Source organism: Labrus bergylta, chromosome 11, assembly GCF_963930695.1.
Source record: "Labrus bergylta chromosome 11, fLabBer1.1, whole genome shotgun sequence".
Taxonomy (NCBI): Eukaryota; Metazoa; Chordata; class Actinopteri; order Labriformes; family Labridae; genus Labrus; species Labrus bergylta.
Window position 1 is genome coordinate 5,055,724 of NC_089205.1, and position 20,671 is coordinate 5,076,394.

The 20,671-nt window shown below is 40.9% G+C and overlaps 2 protein-coding genes across 2 annotated transcripts in view; one reads left to right on the forward strand and one right to left on the reverse strand.

Moving 5' to 3' along the window:
* Positions 1–2,583: 2,583 nt before the first annotated feature.
* On the forward strand, positions 2,584–17,403 carry LOC109992321 (ATP-binding cassette sub-family G member 4-like). Its single transcript, XM_029279523.2, has 15 exons — positions 2,584–2,720; positions 3,983–4,235; positions 7,193–7,310; positions 8,054–8,186; positions 8,586–8,636; positions 10,142–10,287; positions 10,519–10,642; positions 10,724–10,838; positions 10,941–11,083; positions 11,231–11,326; positions 12,203–12,371; positions 12,486–12,586; positions 13,219–13,377; positions 13,466–13,584; positions 14,655–17,403. Exons 1-15 carry the CDS (start codon positions 2,655–2,657, stop codon positions 14,878–14,880), a joined length of 2,019 nt encoding a protein of 672 aa, XP_029135356.2. The 5' UTR covers positions 2,584–2,654; the 3' UTR covers positions 14,881–17,403.
* Positions 17,404–19,172: 1,769 nt separating this feature from the next.
* LOC109992319 (alpha-2-macroglobulin) overlaps positions 19,173–20,671 on the reverse strand; it is a 42,718-nt gene continuing 41,219 nt past the window's right edge. The window contains exons 33-36 of the mRNA XM_065960622.1: positions 20,503–20,571; positions 20,316–20,421; positions 19,741–19,782; positions 19,173–19,259 (exon numbers count right to left, since the gene is read on the reverse strand). Of these exons, the coding sequence (XP_065816694.1) occupies positions 19,255–19,259; positions 19,741–19,782; positions 20,316–20,421; positions 20,503–20,571 (222 nt within the window). The 3' untranslated portion in view covers positions 19,173–19,254. The remainder of the gene's footprint in view (positions 19,260–19,740; positions 19,783–20,315; positions 20,422–20,502; positions 20,572–20,671) is intronic.

Genomic DNA, 20,671 nt, shown 5'->3' on the forward strand with positions numbered 1-20,671 from the left:
AACTTAGAGGTTACCTTTAAACAGACCTTATCACATGTGCATAACAGTACTTTAACCATACATTATCACATTGTTTTAGTTATTACAGAGTACTTTAAAAATAGTTTAGCAAGTAGTTGTAAAGTAAGAAAATGTGTGCAAAAAAAAGATCTTTCCACTTTATGAAGGAAGCAAACATGCACTCAAAGGTACATTAGACCAGAACTTACCAAGAAAACAAAACCAGAAGGGTACCGTAAAATAAAACACAGCATGTGTAAGGGAGGAAAACAGGTGCTGAGAGATTAAACCTGGACAACAATGTGTTAAAAGTTAAGAAATCAAATGCTTAAGGGAACCATGTGATATCTGTATGAGTTGCCAAAGGGCCAAAATGCAACCAGAAAGGATGGGAATACTGTAAGTGGAAGATGTTAATCGGATGCATTTGCTGATATGTTGCAACCATTACTGTCTGTTTCAGGGGAAAAAAAGTGTTGTTGGGGGCATTTTTTTGCCTTAATTGGATAGGACAGCTGAGGAGAGACAGGACACGTTGGGAGGAGAGAGAGGGGGATGACATGCAGAAAATGACGGAGGTTGGTTTTGAAACTACAGCCTCGGCAATGAGGACTATAGTCTCTGTACATGGGGCATGCAACATAACCGCTAAGCTATCCAGCGCACCCAAGGAAACGATTCCTAAACTTTTTTGTACTTATTTGTTAGTTAGGTGGTCAAAGATATGAAACAGGGGTTTAGGTCTAAGAGAGTCCACCAGAATCCACTTCGAGGTTGACAAAAGTTACTGAAGTTGTAGACGGAGACAAATACTGGTCTGAACTTTCAACATGCTTTTTACACACAAAACCATCCACATCAAACCTTTCTTTATGATTTTTCTGTTGTGTGAGAACATCACATTGCTTCTTATAGAGACACACAAACCTCTGCAATGGATGAACTCTAAACTGAAGTGTAATCGCATTACAGCTGGTTGATTTGTTCACACCTATGAGAGGCCTCACTGCTGATGTATTTATCATACAGTGAGTGATATTGAGAACCCATGCTTACCAGGCAATAAGGTTTCACCATAGACACTCGTGGGGCCTCTCTCTTGCATAAATACACACAAAAAAACACTCTCTCTCTCTCTGTCTCACTCTCACACACACACACACACACACAACTGAAACATGCTGTTAATCACCACTGTCTGTGCATCATCAGCACTCTGCAGAGCTTCAGAGGAAACAGATCTTTGTTTACTGATCGGGAAACAGGAGGGAAGGAGGCTCGGGAAACGGAACTGTTCATGAGAAAATATATTAAAAAACAGATTGAGTTAACCCTGTGGGGACTGAAGAGCGGCTCACTTGCTCTATGTGAGACAAGACCCCGACACTAGCATTGATTGTCACTGGATGTTTGATGATCATGTGAGACCTGCAGCAGCAAGAAGTAAAATTCATAGATGATATGATAAGCTGAAGTCACCTAATTGCACTCTGCAATTAGTAAAGAAAATGTTTGGGGAGAGGGGAATGCAAGTATTAAGACTAAGATGAATAATCAGGCATAACAAGCAGCTCTGTCTCAAAGAGTGTTTTAAAGTGAGAGAGGACTCCCCCTGTCTCCTTTTTTGAATGGTACTATAACAGCTCAGCGACCCAGAATATAGTAGAAGAATAACTGCATAAATCTTATGAACGACGTGTGGATTGTTCTTTGTGCAGCTGGATAGATTTTAAATTAGGATGTACAGTTTTTCATGGCAGTGTACAAGAGTTTCTTTCAGATTCCACAGATTTATTTGGCATCTTGACATGGACATTTACCAGACTTGACGTCAGAAGTCGATTTGCTCGCTTAGCCGATAGATGGCTTTTATTGGAGCACTTTGCCCCGATCACTCGCGGTGGATGTGTAATGTGTTAAAACACACACACATAAAAAATCAGGCATTTGAGGCTGTGACATGCCTGCTCACAGAACAAGTCTTCTGAATCCCTGCGGTACTGGTGGGTGATGATGCTACAATTAAGCCAATCAAAAAACTGGAGTACAGACCTCTTAGAGAGTCTGTTTAATATGAATCATGCAGAAAGCCAATTTGTCCAATATTTGCATGAAAGAGAAACTAAAAGGCACTGACAGAATTTTTAAAAAGTCTAAATGTCAAGTGTTTGATAAGTAGAATCAGCTGCAGTAACACCTAGCAGTAAGTAACCCTCTACAGAGCAACACAGTGACTCTGCCCACTGATCACTGAAGCGTCTGAACCTCAGTCGTCTCTTCATTAAAAATAGCTCTGGAATAAAAACACCTTATGGCATCAGCGTTTAAAAACTCAAGGACTCCAGGGTGTCTTTGTTCATGCATTAGATTAAAACAAGCTTCACCTCCCTTTACCCTGAACCTGTTCCAGTGAACAGCTGTAACACTGCAGCCTTTGGCTACAATAAATCACGTCATCATTTCGAGCTTCATTTGCGTTTTCAATTTGAATTCTTTCTGTAGCATCATGAGCTGTCTCCACATGTTTACTGATCAGAAATGTAACGCTATAAGCACTTTTTTGTGTGTGCAGTCAGACCTCTACTGAGTCCTGCCACGTTTTGAGTTCAGGATTAACTGAGCTGTAGAACCTCTCTGTGTGTTTATATTCGGGGATGTTTCACTTATTTTCCTGTGGATTAAACAGAAACTTAAACTCAGACTGGTCGACTAGTCTAAAGGTAAGAAAACACTAAGAGATTGCAGTTAAAAAAAGTTTTTAAATGCCAATGCTGCTTCTGTTTAGGCCTATTTATGCCGTATTTGAATGCACAGTCTATCCTCCGTCCTGGTCAAAGTTAGACAGTCATGATTGTATGCTATGTGTGGTGTGGTGATGTATTGAGTCTTCATATGCTGTGCAGTGTGTATCATTGTGCACTGCTGGTTCCTACTCATTATTGTATTTTATATTCTAAAATCAACTGGACTGCTATTTTGCTCAGACATTTTTTTAAATACTTTATTAATCCCTGAGGGAAATTCTGTTTTTTTACACTCAGTTATTTAGAGAATCTCACAAATGCACTAACAGGACCTGTGGACATGCATTAGTGGAGAGATCTTCATTTATAAAGCTGGGAATGCTTCCCGACTACCTTTCCTCTCTTTTAATCTTGAAGGATGGAATCCACAGCCCTCGTTCGATGGACTTTTTAGAATTTGTCGTTCCCAATTTCAGTCCAAACTGAGTTGTGAAAGAAAGCTTTTAGGTTTTCTGCATCTTTCGCCTGAGCTATCCAGCAGTATGATTTTAATTTTAAAATAAAAAACTTGGTCACCTTGAATGTTTTTAAATCCTTGGTGAAAAGTCTTAAATGCAAACTTTCTATATGCCTCTGATTTAGCTGATGATTTTATTGTTCTTATTATGTAATGTGTACTTTATGAGTTAGGGTTGTTCTTGTTGCTTAAACTGTGTGTTGCTGCTATTTTTGGCCAGGACCTGGATAGATAAGGGTTAAATAATAAAAAATGGAGTTGTCGGCAGGGCATTTAACTGCAAGGTGATGGTTTAAGATTTCTTCTCTTTGTATGTTTTTGTTGTTGCATTTTTTGCAGCCTTACTCTTGTTAACTTCCTTCAAATCTCTTCCACTTCTAACCAGTCCAAACAACTGTCATACTCATTAATGGTCTGTCTGTACTATTAAAAACCAACAATTCATTGAATAATGTAAAGATTTATCAAAAAAATGTCCAAAGATACTTGCTTTCTTTTATTTTTCCTTAGTTTTTTTGGCATAAAATCAAGCTGCTGACTGTCTCAAGCTGTGCTGTTGTTTTAATTGTATTAAGTGACCTTCAAATATGCTTGCATTGCACCAAATCCCCAGGTTTCAGGTGTGTAATTAGAGGTGTCAGCAATTAATGAAGTGCGTTTGACCGCTGCTGTTTTTCCTACCTCCACTACCTTTCATCCGTCCCTCTCTCTTTTCTAACAGACGGACAGTATGGATAATAAGGCGTTGGAACCGGACTCTGTGAGTCTCCCCATGGAGGAGGCCGTCATGTGTAATGGCAGCAGCCAGCCTCAGTCTCAGCAGGATGCGTCCCTGTTGTCTCACCTGAAGAAGGTCGAGAACCAGATGAGTGAAGCTCAGCGTTTCTCTCACCTGCCCAAACGCTCGGCCGTGGACCTGGAGTTCATCGACCTCTCCTACACCATCCAGGAGGGGCCGTGCTGGAGGAGGAGAGGTAACGTGCATCCATTTATTCTTCAAACTCTCTCAGGGATTCATCCATTTAAGGGTTGCATCACTTTTGCACCTTCTAGACCAGTGCAAACAATGCAACAAAAAAAAAGCCATCTAATTCACATAGTGCACACATAGGGTGAAATGGTAAAAAGGTGAAAGTGGTCTTAAATTAGTTGTGGTATATTGACCGGCTCTGCAGCTTCAGTCGGTCTTATTCATCTACAATCAGCTGTATAACTCCTCTTTGTTTGGCCTTGCAGTGTTTCTGTCCCTTGCAGCTGATTTCAGAGTGAGAAATAACTCCTGTAACTTCCATATGTATGTCTCACTCTCAGTCTGTTTATCACTGCTCTTTGACTGAAGCCTCCAGCACTGAGTTTGAGAACTGATGCTCACACTTACTGCTGCAAACGCTGCTCTGTATCGATCCGTCTTGTGGACATCCTTTCCCAACAGAAAAACAGGGAGCATAAGGAGGAGGAGGGCTGATAGATGTCAACACACCACCTTTTCTATGATCCATCAGTGTCAAATAAATGTTACACAAATCTGTTGAAAATTGCCCAAAGAAAGCATCCTCTATCATAAAGGTAACATTAATAAAGGGCAGGTATGATAGGCAGGGGAGTGTCCAGAGAAGTGGCCAGGGGTGACATGGGCCCCCTTGAAATCTTATTGGACACCCCAGGTGACGCCACAAAGTCCTTGACTACTATTGGCCGTTTGGCTTGCCAGAAGTGGGACTTATGTTGAAATCCACCATTCAGTCTGTGTTGCAACAGGTAGCTCAAAGTTTTCAGTGTGCAGATTTGAATTGTGACTCTGGACGTTCATTACATCGTATGTTGTTTTGAGTCCTTGAAGAATGAAGCTTAGAAGATGTATATGTTGCTATTATCTTTTGTTACTTGCAACCCTGAACAAGTCAATGCCCCCGCCCCCCCCCCCAGTCCAAAAAGTCTGGACATGCCCCTGATGATAGGAAAATATACAAATGTATTTTGATTCCATGGAGAACTCTAATTGTTCTCCATGTGTGTGAAATACAAACTATATTATGCAAGGTTAAAATAAAGAAGGCATGTCTGAACACTCTGAGCTGTGTGAACTAGCCTCAGCGAAACGTTTTGTCTTGGAAACGTGACAAAATTACGCAGAACATTTTTTTTTCCACATAAATCACATCATAACCTGCAGAGAACTGGCGCTCTCACAAGTCTATACAAATTCAGCGATTGTGTTTTTTATATCTGAACCAAGACGACTGCAGGGGAATGCTTAGCTTGTGGCTGCAAAGAAAACACTTTGTAGGCAGGAGACACAAATATTTTTCAAAGAGGTGAAAAAAGTCACTGTGGAAAAAATGAATGAAGAAGCAACTATAGTTATAAGAATATTATGAGGCAAATCTGTCAAAAATTCTGAGTGTTAGTTTTAAAAACTCACAATGTGATTTTGATTTATTCATTAACTTGGTTGGGTGTTGATGGGAGTCAACGGGAGTATTGTTATTCAAATATTGAATAACAAAAATAATGTTACAAGAACAATACTAATAGATACAAAATAAACATATTTTAAACCATTTGAACACATTTGAAACAGAAAATTGACACAAATTTGCACAATTTCATTCAGTAACGTTCAGCATGGACCGCTTAATCAAGAATAGTTACAAGAAACAAGACAAAATGTGTTCTTCGTTGCGTCCTCTTGCTCCATAGTATCCAGGAAATTAATCCAAAAAGACTCTTATCGCAGAAGAAGTCTTTCCCAATCTCCACCTCTAGGGGGAGTTTCAACTGTCTCTGTGCCCATCTAGCTGAGATCTGCTGTTCTATTATTATGACTGTTCAAATGTCTAGCCACAGAAGATTTCACATCATTACTGCGAATGGAACAATTGTCTTCACAAATTTTTGTTTTTAGTTCACGCTTTGTTTTTCCAACATAAAAAAAGAGGTAAGAAGACAAGTTATTCTGCCTCTGGCGTTTATGTTGTCTCCAATCTGAGTCTTTGCAAGCTAACAATGTGCAGGAGTCAGGGAGCACAAAACTACTGGGACCAGAGTTTGTTATTGCCACTGCATTCCATATTAAGTAAATTAATTCTAAATATATTGCTCCAATGTACGTACCTTTTTCACATTGAAGTTTTGAGAGTTTTCACGCAATTTTTATTTGTGATTTTGTGGTTCTAATTTGATTTGAGTGTGCTGATGAAGCACTTTGTTTTGCTGCTTTATCTTTAACTAAGGGGACCACGTTCTCTGAAAATGACGTCCATTAATTTAGGGATTAATTCTCATAACAAATCTATTAAAACATGCTATTGAACACTTAAATCAGCCAGGAAAACAATATATGCCATGTTTTTTATTCCGCATAAATTTGCAGGTTTTTTTCTTGAAAATATGCGTTTGTTTCGATGCTTCTACATATAAGTTTAAATAAATTAAATATGAAAGGACCTCTGCACTCTGTCCATGGTGCTGAAACACATCTCAGAACAGATACTATGAGGTTTATTCCTTTGTGACCCTCAAAACAGAAATTTAAGAGCAACAAAATAAAATGTAATTTCTTTAACACAGTACAGAGACTGCACCTCTCACAGGTTAGAACACAATCGTGGTGAAAGATGATGAAGGTGAGTGCTCAGTGCTAATGCTGTTAGACTGAAGTGCAACATCTGATACTGCACAGAGTCACAGACTGTTCAGAGGTTCTTCTCCTGTTTAACCAGGGCGAAACTTGTAGCTGGTTTTTTCATCATTTGGGATATTGATGGAATGAAAGATGTATATTTCACAGACATTTAACAACAGCTACATAATAATCTTTAAGGGGAACAGACGGGATAAAACCTAAAAGGATAAGATCTTGAAGTAAAACTTTCCTTTCTGTGAAGATAAATCCATTCTGAGTGGTCGATGTTCCTTTTTGTTTTTGCAGGTTTTAAAGCCTTACTGAAGTGTCTGTCTGGAAGGTTCTGCACTCGAGAGCTGATAGGGATCATGGGGCCCTCAGGGGCCGGGAAATCCACGCTAATGAACATCCTGGCCGGATACAGGTGAGAGAGAGAATTCCTTTCAACTTAAATAAAGGTGAATGAACACAGGGATCATTTCTTCCTCTGTGTTTTCAAACAAAGAAGCTCGCTCCTAACTAGAAAACCTAATACAATATAACTTGTCTACTGCTTCCTCAATCTTTTTGTTGTTGTGGGGTTTCTTTTGTTTATATGCAATGCACAAATATTGTGTTGGATTTGAACGTTTCAAACGTGAAACTTAAACCCCATTGAAACGTGAAACCACATTTAGGCAGCACTAGAAAAGCTATTCTTATTTTGCTGTGAATGTTTTTGGTTATAAAAAATCTCATGTTTTTCACATTTTTGTACATGTTAGTGATCTCCCCAAAATATATTTAAAAATGTCGGAGGTTTGGTGGTGCAGTGGGTAGTGCATGCCTGGACACTGTGGTCCTCCAACCAGGTGACCCAGGTTCGAATCCAACCTGTGGCTTCTGTCACGCATATCAATCCCCACTCTCTCTCTCTCCCTGATTTTCATCTCTATCCACTGTCCTATCTCTCCAATAAAGGCACAAAAGCCCAAAAATAAATCTTTAAAAATAAATAAATAAAAGTCGGAGATTAAAAATAGCAGAAAGCCCTTTTAAAGCTTGAAATAACCAGTTTGGCAAACTGTACGCTGTATGTGTGAGTGTGAGTGTCACCTGTTCAGGCTCTCACTTACTCTTTAGTACGTCTAACCCTCCAACCTTTCTGTGACCTTGTGCTGCCTGCAGGGAAACAGGGATGAAAGGTCAGATCCTGGTAAACGGGAAACCCAGGGACCTGAGGAAATTCAGGAAAATGTCCTGCTACATCATGCAAGAAGACATGCTGCTGCCTCACCTCACTGCACGAGAGGCCATGATGGTGAGATGATACAGACAGGATCGTAGCACAGCCAGGGACATTTCAGATGTTCAACTGTTACCCCCTTTACCACCAAAGTGAACCAGGGGTGCTGGTGCAGAGCTGGTTCACCTTTGCAAACTGTCTAAAACTGATTCTTTTCCACAGGCAAGGGGCCCCAAAAGAGCCACGTCCTTACGTCACTGAATGCATTCTTTGGCTGTCAAAACACAAAGAACTGGTGGGCACTGGCTCCTAACTGGCTTGGTGGTAAAAGGGGTATTAGTGATTTGGTTATTGGTTGTTAGGCTTCTTCTTGAATGTGCTTCAGACCTCTACATCTGCCTCTTGTTTCCTCTTTGTGAACAGTGCTTTATGACTTGCTTTGTACATGACTAATTTCTTTCCTCTCTGCTGCAGGTGTCAGCCAACTTAAAACTGGATGAAAGTATGGATGTGAAGAGAAAACTGGTGAGCTAAAAACACACGTTCTGCTTTCTTAACACAGAAAAACTTAGACTTTGAAAATGTTATTTATCCCAGAGGGCGGTTCCACAGTCCACCCAGACCATGCAAACTTTAACAAACACCTGAAGAGACCACACACTGATACACTCGTGTGGTCTCTTCGGGCAGTGACACCCACAAGGGCCAGATGAAAAGCACGGTTTAAGGACAACAGTAATAAATAAGTCAATAAATACATAAACAAGACATTCCTGGAGGCACCGCCGAAGACTACATTAAAGGAATGTACGTACAGTCGCCTGGTGCAGAAGTCTCAGGAATAAACCACTATGTTGTTAAACACAAGAGTAAGGGACACAATAAAGAAAGAGAAGAATACAAGGACATTTAACAGCCTGATGGCAGAGGGAATGAAAGACTTGGAATAGCGGTTTGAAGTATAAAAAAAAAAAACATAACAAAAGTTCTTCCCCTTAAAGTGAGTCTCATGTACTTTTACTGTCATCAAGCTCCAAAAGTTGTTTTTAACGTTTAAACGTTTTTATATATTTTGACAAGTTAGAATTTGAGCATGTCTAAACTCTTGATTTCTACTCTATTAGTGATAGAAATACGACCAATGAAATAATATAACTGTCCTGAGTTTGGCTCCTAGTTTTTTGGTGCTCACCGTTGTAAATTCTCCAATTGTCTTCTACACACCAACGTTTATAAATATCCTCAAAAGGGTTTTCATAGTCAGCTGGGTCCATGCTGGCTGGATCATATCGTCACGTTCAGAGAGAGAGACAGAGGGAAAAGTCTGTGTGCAGTACGAGCTGCAAAATATGTCCATGAGTGTAACACATTAAGACAAACTACACTCAATGTTTCTTTGTAATTACACCTTAAAAATTAGCCATAGTGGCACTGGTGGCGCAGTGGAGCAGTGCATGTATGGAGGCAGTAGTCAGCAGTCCAGCTTCAAATCCAGCTTGTGGCTCTATCCGGCTCTATCCACTGTCCTATCTCTTCATTAAGGCACAAAAGCCCAAAAATAAATCTTAAAAAAAAAGATCCATATTCGTGCTGTAGTTATTCTTTAAGTATTTTATGGTAGTCATTTGTAAATCATAATTTTTTTGTACTGCTTTGGCAACATGGATTGCTGATCTGTCATGCCAATAAAGCTCAATTAAATTGAATTGAATTGAGACAGAGTGAGAGACAGGAGGTCAGTGTGTTTGGTCCCCAAGCAGTCTAAGCCTATAGCAGCATAACTAGGGCCTGCTCCAAGCCTGAGCCTACTCTTAAAGTAGAGAGGAGGTCTGCCTCCTGGACTCTGACTCTTGGATAATTCCTGATAACTGAAGGCTCTCCCTCCCATACTACTGTTGCAGAGTAACCCCAAATAAGCCTCATTCTGCAGGCTTCATGTTTTCATTTCTGAATAAAAAGTTGATGAATTCTCCTTTCTCTCTTTCTCTCTCTCTCTCTCTCTCTCTCTCTCTCTGACTTTGTGTGTCCAGGTGAATGAGATTCTGACTGCGCTAGGCCTCCTGGACTGCGCTCACACTCGTACCAGCTCACTGTCGGGGGGGCAGTGTAAACGTCTGGCCATCGCCCTCGAATTGGTCAACAATCCTCCCGTCATGTTCTTTGACGAGCCCACCAGGTGAGACGAACTGATGCTGACGGACCAATTACTGACAATATAATGTTTAATGTGCAACTCACAATGAATCTTTGGCTTGGAGAAATGTAATAAAGACTATCTACAACTTTTTAAAAACAATATCAACAACAGGGCTCATTTTTATGAAGCTGTACACGTTTGTGTCTACTCCTCAGATCACTTTTTAATTGTATTCCTTCTCTCCCTCTTTCTCTCTCTCTCTCTGCTCAGTGGCTTGGACAGCGCGTCCTGCTACCAGGTGGTCTCACTCATGCAGTCTCTGGCTCTGGGAGGGCGGACCATCATCTGCACCATCCACCAACCCAGCGCTAAACTGTTTGAGATGTTTGACAAGGTGACAGCATCCTGCGACAGACGGTGAAATATGTTACTGTTACTGTCATCATTAACCTGTAATTATTTTGTTCTTCCACAGCTTTACATCCTCAGTCAGGGTCAGTGTATCTACAAAGGCACTGTACCGTACCTCATCCCTTACCTGAAGACTCTGGGCCTCTATTGCCCCACCTACCACAACCCTGCAGACTTCAGTATGTCCTCTTTGATCACTGTGTTTCTGACACTTCAATGGGAATAATCTGGAATGTTCCTTTTGTAATCTGTTTGTCTTCCTGCTTCCGGCTCCGCTTCAGTTATTGAAGTAGCATCAGGAGAGTATGGGGACTTGAACCCGGTGCTGTTTGAGGCGGTCCAAGGAGGACTGTGTGCAATAGAGGAGAAGAAGAACCACAGTGATACCAACGGCCCGTCAGTCTGTACAACAAAGTACCCCATGGTGAGCATTCAGTGATATCAGACAGGAATAGTTAAGGCTGTCAAACTGTATAGCTTCATTGAGGGAATAAAAATAGACAATACCTGTACGGAAGAATAAAATACCTAAATATGTGATCATGAGATGATCTTTTCTCTTTTTTCCCAGGACGGACAAACCGAGAGCCATACTTTTGCAACGAGCACACTTACACAGTTCTGCATCCTCTTCAGGAGAACCTTCATCACTATATGTCGAGACCAGGTGGGTGACTTTTAGTAAAACATACTAAAGCAGTATCACACAAGAGGGAGGGATGTTCTGAATATTTTCATGGCTCTAAATTGGTCGTCAGCACGAGCTCACATGGCCGACTCACAGCCATGATGATGTTCGGTATGACATCAGGACCTCAAGTGTGATATTTGCTTCATACTATAAAACTGTAATAAAAGAAATAAGCAACACCGTTAAATAATTTTTTATTTACAGTTTAACGGTCACATATTATCCTCCTTTTTTATAAGTCTCAGAAGAAAACATGTCTGTGAAGTTTCTTGTTCTAAATCCGCCATGATCCTGTATTTGATCATGTCTATAAACCCCTCTATTTCAGCTCTGCTCAGAACAGGCTGTTTCTGTATCTGTACCTTTAAATGCAAATGAGCTGTGTCTGACCACGCCCCCCTCTGGAAGGGCTTGGGTGGCTCAGGCTTTCTTAGCTCCATGTCCTATTGTTTACGGTGAGAAGGCAGACTCAGAGGGCAGAACACACAATTAGCTGTGGGAGTGTCACCCACCTGGGGGAGGGGTTACTGCCCTTTGTGATGTCATGAAGGGAAAATCTCCAAATGGCCTTTTTAAGCACACATTTTATGAAAAATGGAGCAGGCAAAAGACGGAGAGGATGGACTTTTCTCATAATTGGGGGGTTTGTAGACAGACTAGGGACACATGTTAGTGTAAGAAAAACTAAAATGTATAAAATGTCACTTTTATATCAAATGTCATTTGAGCAAATACTGTATGTCAACAACAATCCTATTTCTTTTGAAACATTAAAGTGAAATGACTTTAAATAAGACAGGAACCTCTTTAGAATAGAAACTGGATGTTATTTTTTCTTTCATTTGTTCTCAGGTTTTGACCCACCTCAGACTGATCTCCCACATCGCCATCGGTGTCTTGATAGGTTTGCTCTATCTGAACATCGGCAACGATGCCAGCAAAGTCTTTAACAACACCGGCTTCCTCTTCTTCTCCATGCTCTTCCTCATGTTCGGAGCGCTCATGCCGACCGTGTTAACCTGTGAGCTGACTCATATTTAAACTCCAGGTCTTATTGATACTGTTCTTATCTAATGTGTTGTGGATGAGTATACACAGATGTGTGTTGTTGGTGTTTTTTTTGCACCATGTGTAGTTCCTCTGGAGATGTCCGTCTTCCTGCGGGAGCATCTGAACTACTGGTACAGCCTGAAAGCGTACTACCTGGCCAAGACGATGGCTGACATCCCGTTCCAGGTGAGCTGGCAGTGTTGGAGTTTGAGGGGTGGGTTTACTCTATGGCACTATTCAGACTGCCCATTCAATATTTACGCCCCCGTTGCTTCTTCTTCAATATGAATGTCATGGAGGTATAAATGGGGGGTGAAGTAATCCCAACTCTGAACTGCCAACGTAGACAGTTACAGGTATGTTTAGCACTGTCAACTGTTTATTCTTTGTATTTCATATTTTCTCCTTAAAGGGATACTTCACTCATTTGCATTAAGCTTTGTATCATTAGTAACCTGGTAGTATTTTTGAATGGTCGTGCATCCCGCTCTCATTTTCCCAAGATGGGAAATCTTTGTATTTCTGAGTCTGAAAAGGAGCTTCCAGTGACGCAAAAATCGTCATTTTGCATCATCAGAAGCTGTTGCGGTTCCAATCACAGATCAGTGGGTGGGAACTCACTCCCAGAATCGAAACTTAACGTCCGGCATATTGCTTGGAAGCTATGCTAACAGACTCTATGGAGAGAGCTGATAATGGCGAAAAAATATAAATATAGCGGCGAGAGGGTTGCTGCCGCCGCTGACCCCTAGCCACCTTTTTATTTTGGTTTGAATTGTTCCTCCACTACACAACAGTTAACGGTGGTGTTATTTCAGGTGATCTGCCCCATCATGTACTGCAGCATCGTGTACTGGATGACGGAGCAGCCCCCTGAGGTCAGTCGGTACCTGCTCTTCATCGCTCTGTCCATCTGCACTGCTCTGGTGGCCCAGTCTTTAGGCCTGCTGGTCGGAGCGGCCTCCACCTCTCTACAGGTACTGCAGCGTTGCATTAATTAAGTCGAGGATTTCTTTGCATGTGTTTTACAGACAAGACAAATGAATGCTGTGCCTCTGTGTGCAGGTAGCCACATTTGTTGGACCTGTCACAGCCATACCTGTGCTGCTGTTGTCTGGGTTCTTTGTGAACTTTGACACAATCCCCAAGTATCTGCAGTGGAGCTCCTATGTGTCGTATGTCAGGTAAATCAGCAAAGAATTGTTGTATAATTCATATTTATAACAAACTGGATTATATTTCAGCCCATATGTCCACTGTTACAATTCTCCCAGTATTATGTAGTGAGCACTAGAGAGAGATAATAATAATAATAATAATAATACATTTTGTTTATAAGAGCTTTTCAAAAATCAAAGACACTGTACATTTGTTAAAAAACAGAAAGCACCGCACAGTAAGGACAGACTAACAGACAACAACAATAGATACCCTGTCGCATCGCCCAGGATGGCATGCTCGCTGTCCACACTGCATCTATTAAATATTTACTATTTTGTTCTGTGAATTTCAGTTTCCCTTACAAACAGTACGACATGCGATGCAAGGTGGACAAACGTTAGTGTGGTGATTTTTATTGACGAGCTATTGACTCAATTCACAGCACTCAAAGTGCCTTGTCGAGCCCCCTTCCTCTCGTTCCTCGTCTATGTGACAGAAAGGAAAAATAGAAATTGGGCGTCGGGTTAAAAATGGCGTGTGGCTTCACATTGGTCTCTGGCAGCCGTTAAAACAATGACTTAGGAAACAACTGAATCAAGCTGATTTTGTCGCTGACGGTCACTCATGCCATATGCTGTTATGAAACGCGTAACACAAATCAACTCATCTGGGCAGAGTAGACCAGCAACTCCTGTTTTCTGCCAGGTGAAATCCCTGTGTTTGTCAAAGGAATGTGGTGACTTTGAAGAGACGTAACAGTTGTTTGGCTTCTTATATGTATCAGACTTCCCCCTTTAAAATAACTTGAAATTTATTATAATAGGATAAGCCCCTTGAGGTGTATCACCTCGTTTTCAAGGGGGTCCCAAAAATGTACAATTTCTTATTGAAAGACTGTTTTACTTCATTACAGATACTGCTCTGAAGAATCATTATGTTTGCTAAGTCTAAACTATTTTGGACTGCTAAGACATTTTAGCCTACAGTAGCTGTAAGTAGAATGAAACAGTTAGTACTCTGCAGTTTGATTTAAAAGATTTACTTGTCAACTAGTAATTATGAAAGCGTCTCAGAGTTTGCATCTCTTCCACAGGTACGGCTTTGAAGGGGTTATCCTGTCCATCTACGGGATGAACCGATCGGAGCTGGAGTGTCCCGGGAAGGTGTGCAAGTTCCAACAGCCCGAGGAGGTTCTGCAGCTACTGGATGTGGAAGATGCAAAGCTCTACATGGATTTCATCGTGCTGGGCATCTTCTTTGTCATTTTTCGGGTGGCCACCTACCTTGTCCTCCGCTACAAAGTCAAGTCTGAACGATAGGTTTTTGAATAGCTCCTCATCAAACTCTCAAGGGACTCCCTGACGTCATTCCAGACCTGGTCTTTTTTCTGTGCACCAAAAACAACCTCTCCTTTGTGGGCATCATTTCCTTTCGCTGCTAAAAGGACAGAACACGTTAAGACCTGTTCTACTGCTGCGGAGGGCAGTGACTGACGATGCAGAGCAGTGAGGAATCATCTCGTAAACCGACATGGACATGTTTTACCTCAGACGGCAGGACTTAAATCCTGCACACAAAGCCGTATATGCAGTGAGGAGGACAAAGAGACTGAGCCACTTTCAGCAGCTTTAACTGCACTTTTCATATTCCTGCAAGGCGGATGTGATGCAGTAGCACTTATTAGAGTGGAAGTGCATGTTTATCTTACACCATGCACCCCCATTCTGTCTGGATGTGAGAAATTCGGTGCACAAAACTGCCCCTTTGAGAAAAAGACTGTTTCTACTGATCTATTAGGGCTTGTGTCCACATGGTGTTGTTTTCTGACACAAAAGGACTGGAAGGTGAGGTTAAGAGAAATAAACCCAACACCGACCTTTTGTTTCTAACATAAGGCCAACAGCCTTTGTGAGATGAAACTATTATCCTTTGCCTTTTAGTATCGATCCTTCTTGTAATCTCAGCAACATATTAAGAAAAAGAGTGCTATTACTGAATAACCGCACGCTTGCGATTGGTCCTGCCATAGATCATCACAGCATATTCAGGACAACATTGAGACCTTCTGTTCTTAAAGCAGCATATGGAAACAATAAGCAACCTCAGATCTTAAATTTGTGTTAATTATCAATTAATCAGACTCCATCCACAAAGCTTACAAAGTGGAACAGGACTTTAGTTCTGCAACATGTACACGAGGGATGGTCCATACAGGTCCTTCCACAGAGCACTGAGTTGTAAACATACAAAAATGGCTAACACACAAATGTTTGTGTGGAAGAATGATGTGGAAGGGTTGATACTCCAAGTGATCCTACACTTCAAAGTGAGTTTCAAGGAAATGTGGACTAGGAGTTAGCAGCACAGAACTTGGGCCGTTGTTGTAGTCCACATCTACTTGTCCATGACTGTTACTGTAAAGTGCCTCGGTCAATCAATCAATCTTTATTTGTAGGGCGCCAATTCATAACAAATGTTATCTCGAGACACTTTACTGAAAGCAGGTAAAAGATCTTACTCTTTTACTCTTTTAGGGACAAGGGGGGGGGGGGATTCCATAGCAGCAGGCCATCCCCACAATCGATCCAGAGGAACCTTTCTCTGCATGTTGGTGAAGTCTCCATTTTCAGAGGAAATGTGTATTTCCAGTTTACTTGGTGCCACTTTCAAAAGTTTGCACTCTGGAAACTGTTTACAACACTTTCCGTTTTCAGGCACCAAAAACACTGCAGTCATGTAAATGAACAGAGAAGATAAACCAGCCAATAAAACGCTATTGTACAGTTGAAATCATTATTGTGTATTCGTGGCCTCAAACAGAACAAGCAGAACTATTTTTTTAGTTAGCAGACCATCAGCTTGTATGATTTGCCCCCCTCCCCTCCCTTCCCTCAAATAACCCAGCTCTGATGACACAAGCAGCTACTGAAAAGTTTCCTGATTTGCAGCTTAATGCCCTTTGAGTGAACATCACAGTGGGATTTGTGGTTTGGCCCAGTTGGAAGAGTGCACCACTCCATCAGGGGGCGACATCCCTGCACATCAGCCCCATGTTCCTCTGTGATTTGTGCTAGTCATCCCCTCTCTCTTTGCCATATTTTCCTTTTGCCCTTGAGCTGTCCTGTATGATGAAGCCAAATGCCTGAATTAACCCTTCGAGGAAAACATCACCATGTCACCGCAAGCTCTCAGTAGTCAAAGATGCCGAGGACAAACGTTTACACTGGAGAAGAAGTGTGATGTGCCTAAAAGAGTGAAAACTGGATAAAAGCAGCTTGTTTGTGTATGTCAATCAAATCATTGTTTGAGCTAGATTATTTTGTAACATGTTTGTAGTTTTAAATTAAGCTTCTGATTCTGTATGGATATTTGGTATTTTTTGTACATCCAAAAAAAAGAAATCTAAAATCTTGTGAATCTTAGTTGAAATGTGTCTGCCTTAATCATTTTATACCGTACTGTATTATCTTTAGTATTTTATGCATATGTTATTATAAAAAGGTATTTAAGCAAACTGCTACTGTATTATTTGTATTGTTCACAACCATTAATGCTCATTCCTGCAGTCATGTTTGGTGCTATATAAACTTTTGTTTATTTAAATTACTTTAAATAAAAATAAATGCTTCTGGACTGCACATTGAAAGGCTGCAGAGCACTTGGAGGACAACCAAAGAAAATGTATTTTAACTGGAAGTATGCTCACATTAACAATGTACTGACAGTCTTTGTGTTTTTGTTGTCGTTAGCGTCATTCACTCATGACTTTGTTAAATTACATCTTAACTTTGCTGTACAGCTATGTAAAGTGTCTGATATTTCAATAAACACTGATCACAATAGTGCTAATAAGTTATCGCTTTATTGTACCAGTCTGTTGAATATTTGATTCGAATTGGCTGTGAGGCTTCCATTGTTTCCCAATGATAGGAGACGCTCTTGACAGTTTTTTTTCCTGCCAGATATACAGTAGGTTTCAAAAACAAGATTTTATTATTTGAAGATACAGTGTGCCCTTCTTATACCAGTCTCATTAAAAATACATGTTTTCTTCGTTTTCAACAGTTGTAGCTGCTAACAGCAAACTTAGATGGCTGACAGTAGAATTAGATTAGCTAATGTGAGCTAGCCAGCAGAAGAAAATGTTGGACTGATTTTGAGTTTATGGAAGTGTATTGCATTCACGTGGGAAAATAAAAAATCTGCTATACATTTTTCGGAATTAGATATAACTATCTCAGAATTATGAGTCATGCTGGCTACACACAAGACCATTTTTCAAATCTAAACTGGGACCACAGAGATAAGGAAAAAAATGGATCATCAAAATATGTAACGCCATTGAGACACAAGTCTCAAGATCTTTCATGGATGAAAATGAGAAAGGGACACCTATCAGCTTGGCAGTGAAGTCTGAATCCATTTCACTATTTGCCCATGCTTTGTGGATTCCATGCTTTCTTTTTCTCTCATTTGCACAGGTTTAGCAAAAGCAGTGAAATCCTTCTGTGGTTCTGGCCCTAATTAAGAACAATGTATGGCTTATTCTCTACTGTGGATGCACGGGGGCAGCCATCTTGGATTTTGAGCTTGGGATACTGAAGTTCCTCTGAGTTTCAGATGACGTATCTTTAACCACATACTAACATACTGCCTACTAACCACACCGTTAGTATGCCGTCAGCAACATACTACACACCGGGTCATGCAGCATATTTCAGGTCTGAGCTATGTTGGAAAAGCTAGCATTAAGCTAATGCCAACATCAGCCTTGAAAATAGAATTCAACAACTATATACATTCATTTGTTGATTATACAGCTACATAGTGATTTTAGTATTATCTGACAACATATAAAACAGGGTTACCTTTATTTGTATGCTGCCTATACTCCACTCTGCCTCCTGCCAGCCACGCCCACCTCATCAGCCAACTCAACTCACCTGTGCACACAGCTGCTTCCCATCTGCAATCAAGTCAGTATAAAAGCCTCTTCTGACACTGCCAGAAGACTTTCCAGCACTTTCCCTTGGACTACCCGTTGCAGACCCTGTTTGACTCTTACCAGCCAGCCTTGTTTTTGTCACTCAGACCCCGACCACGAGTTCTGTTGGCCTCTCCCCTGGGCTGTTTGGCTTTCCTCACATCAGCTCCTACAGTGTGAGTTTTACCGTCTAGCTCTGATCTGATTTCTGTTGTTCAAAAACTCGCTGTCCGACACTGTGTGGATCTCTGGATTGTATCCGCTGGCTCTGCAACTTGCCTTCCACTTTTCCCGACTTAGTTCAGGAGCTTTAACAGCTCTTGCAGCTGTACCTGCTGAATTTATCCCTAAAAAAACATTATCATTGTGGCTTCCTGTGTGCTGCACATGGATTCCAACACCACCCATGACAGTTACTTTTAAGTGTGTAATTGACTATGAATCAATAAGCAGAGTGTTTTGCCAGGGGTAAGAAATATGAGACGGCTTTCTGACTCGCCAAATATGAATTAGATTACATGGATCTGTTGTGTTTACTGGGGAAGTGATCAATTTTTTTATCAAATAAAAACCCTTACAGGGTGCAAATGACTGTTGGCTCAGGTAAACCATCAAGTAAACAGAGACTGACAGAAATATTCAAAGTTTAATAAAATGTATTGATTCTCATTAAACAATCCACGAGCTTTTCATTCATGACCTTCACTCTTCAATCTGCATGGAAAGAAAATGGTGATTAATTGGCTCAAAGAAAACACGGTATACACGATTATCAATTCATTGTCTGAGTCAGGCCGTTAATATTGCTACACACAGAGCTCAAACTGTACTGTTCTGATAGGCTGCTTACTCTGTTTCCTGCTCTGACATCACTCTTGCACACAACGACCGAACACACACAGGCCTCTGTTCCCTCACTCACTCCACAACACCTCCACTACGCAGGTTACATATATTTGTATTTGCTATGCCTATAGGCCTCCACGAGTTTGTGGCTTCTGCATTCTTAATCCGTGCATTGGTTAGGGACAGATACAGTGTACATAGACAAAGTGAAAACAGCCATCCAAAGCAAGTATCATAGTGTATGTAGCTGATGCTAATTTGCTAGATCCATCCCTAGAAGGGCTTTGATGTGAATAAAAGAAGAAAACAGTTCAGTTAAAAAGGGAAAAGAAGGGGTTTTAATTGTTACCTGTAGCACAGGGGTGCGCATACTCAAATTCAGCGCTGTAACCTGAAAGCAAAAGGAAAAATGAGCATGACAAAGTTTGAACAGATACAGTTGACGCTCCAACAGCAAATGTGTTTCATGTAGAAGACTTGATGTTGGACTTAAATCCGATCATATACTATAAAAAATGAAACTCTGTTGTGTACAGTGTGTACCACAGCGCCCTAATGAACACAGTGACACCTGATCAGAGGCAGTATGATTCATGCTAGAATACATTATAAGAATGGTGTTATATGTTAATTTCTATGAATGGAGACATGCTTCCTGGTTAATTACTACATCATGCACCATATTAATAAAACTCCTGCATTATGTGATGACCATCGCAATTTGTAATCGATTACAAAATTGGACAGACGATTACAAAATGTAATGTTACAAGAATTCATTGTTAAAGGCAGTTTCATCTATTCACACTGAGTGAAATCGGTCATCAAAGCTTATCATAGTTATTGACAGAAAGTATCCCTGTCATTGTTTTTTTCCCCCAGCCCCACCTGAATGGACAGCGGGATTCAGTGTGTGAGACTCACTTGGCTGGTAGTAGTCGTAGATCTTCACCAAAGCTGGCTTCAGGTTCCGCACTGGAAGCTTACGTTGGAGAATTAGAAAGTGGCGCGTGATTTGATTTTTCAGTAACTGTAGGAAGAAAAACAGATCAGTAACACATCTGGATCGGTGAGCATCTAGTCACGTTCCTCTGTGTGTTGTTTATCTTACCTCCCGTATATAAACGAGAATACGATCTCCAATATAGTCAAGACGTTCCACCAGCTCAGAGTCTCTGATCTGTGAGGAGACGACATATTACAGCTGCGGCCATTTTACACCAACGGGACACTCGGGAAGGGAATTACCAGTTATATTATAACTAGGATCTAGTCTTATG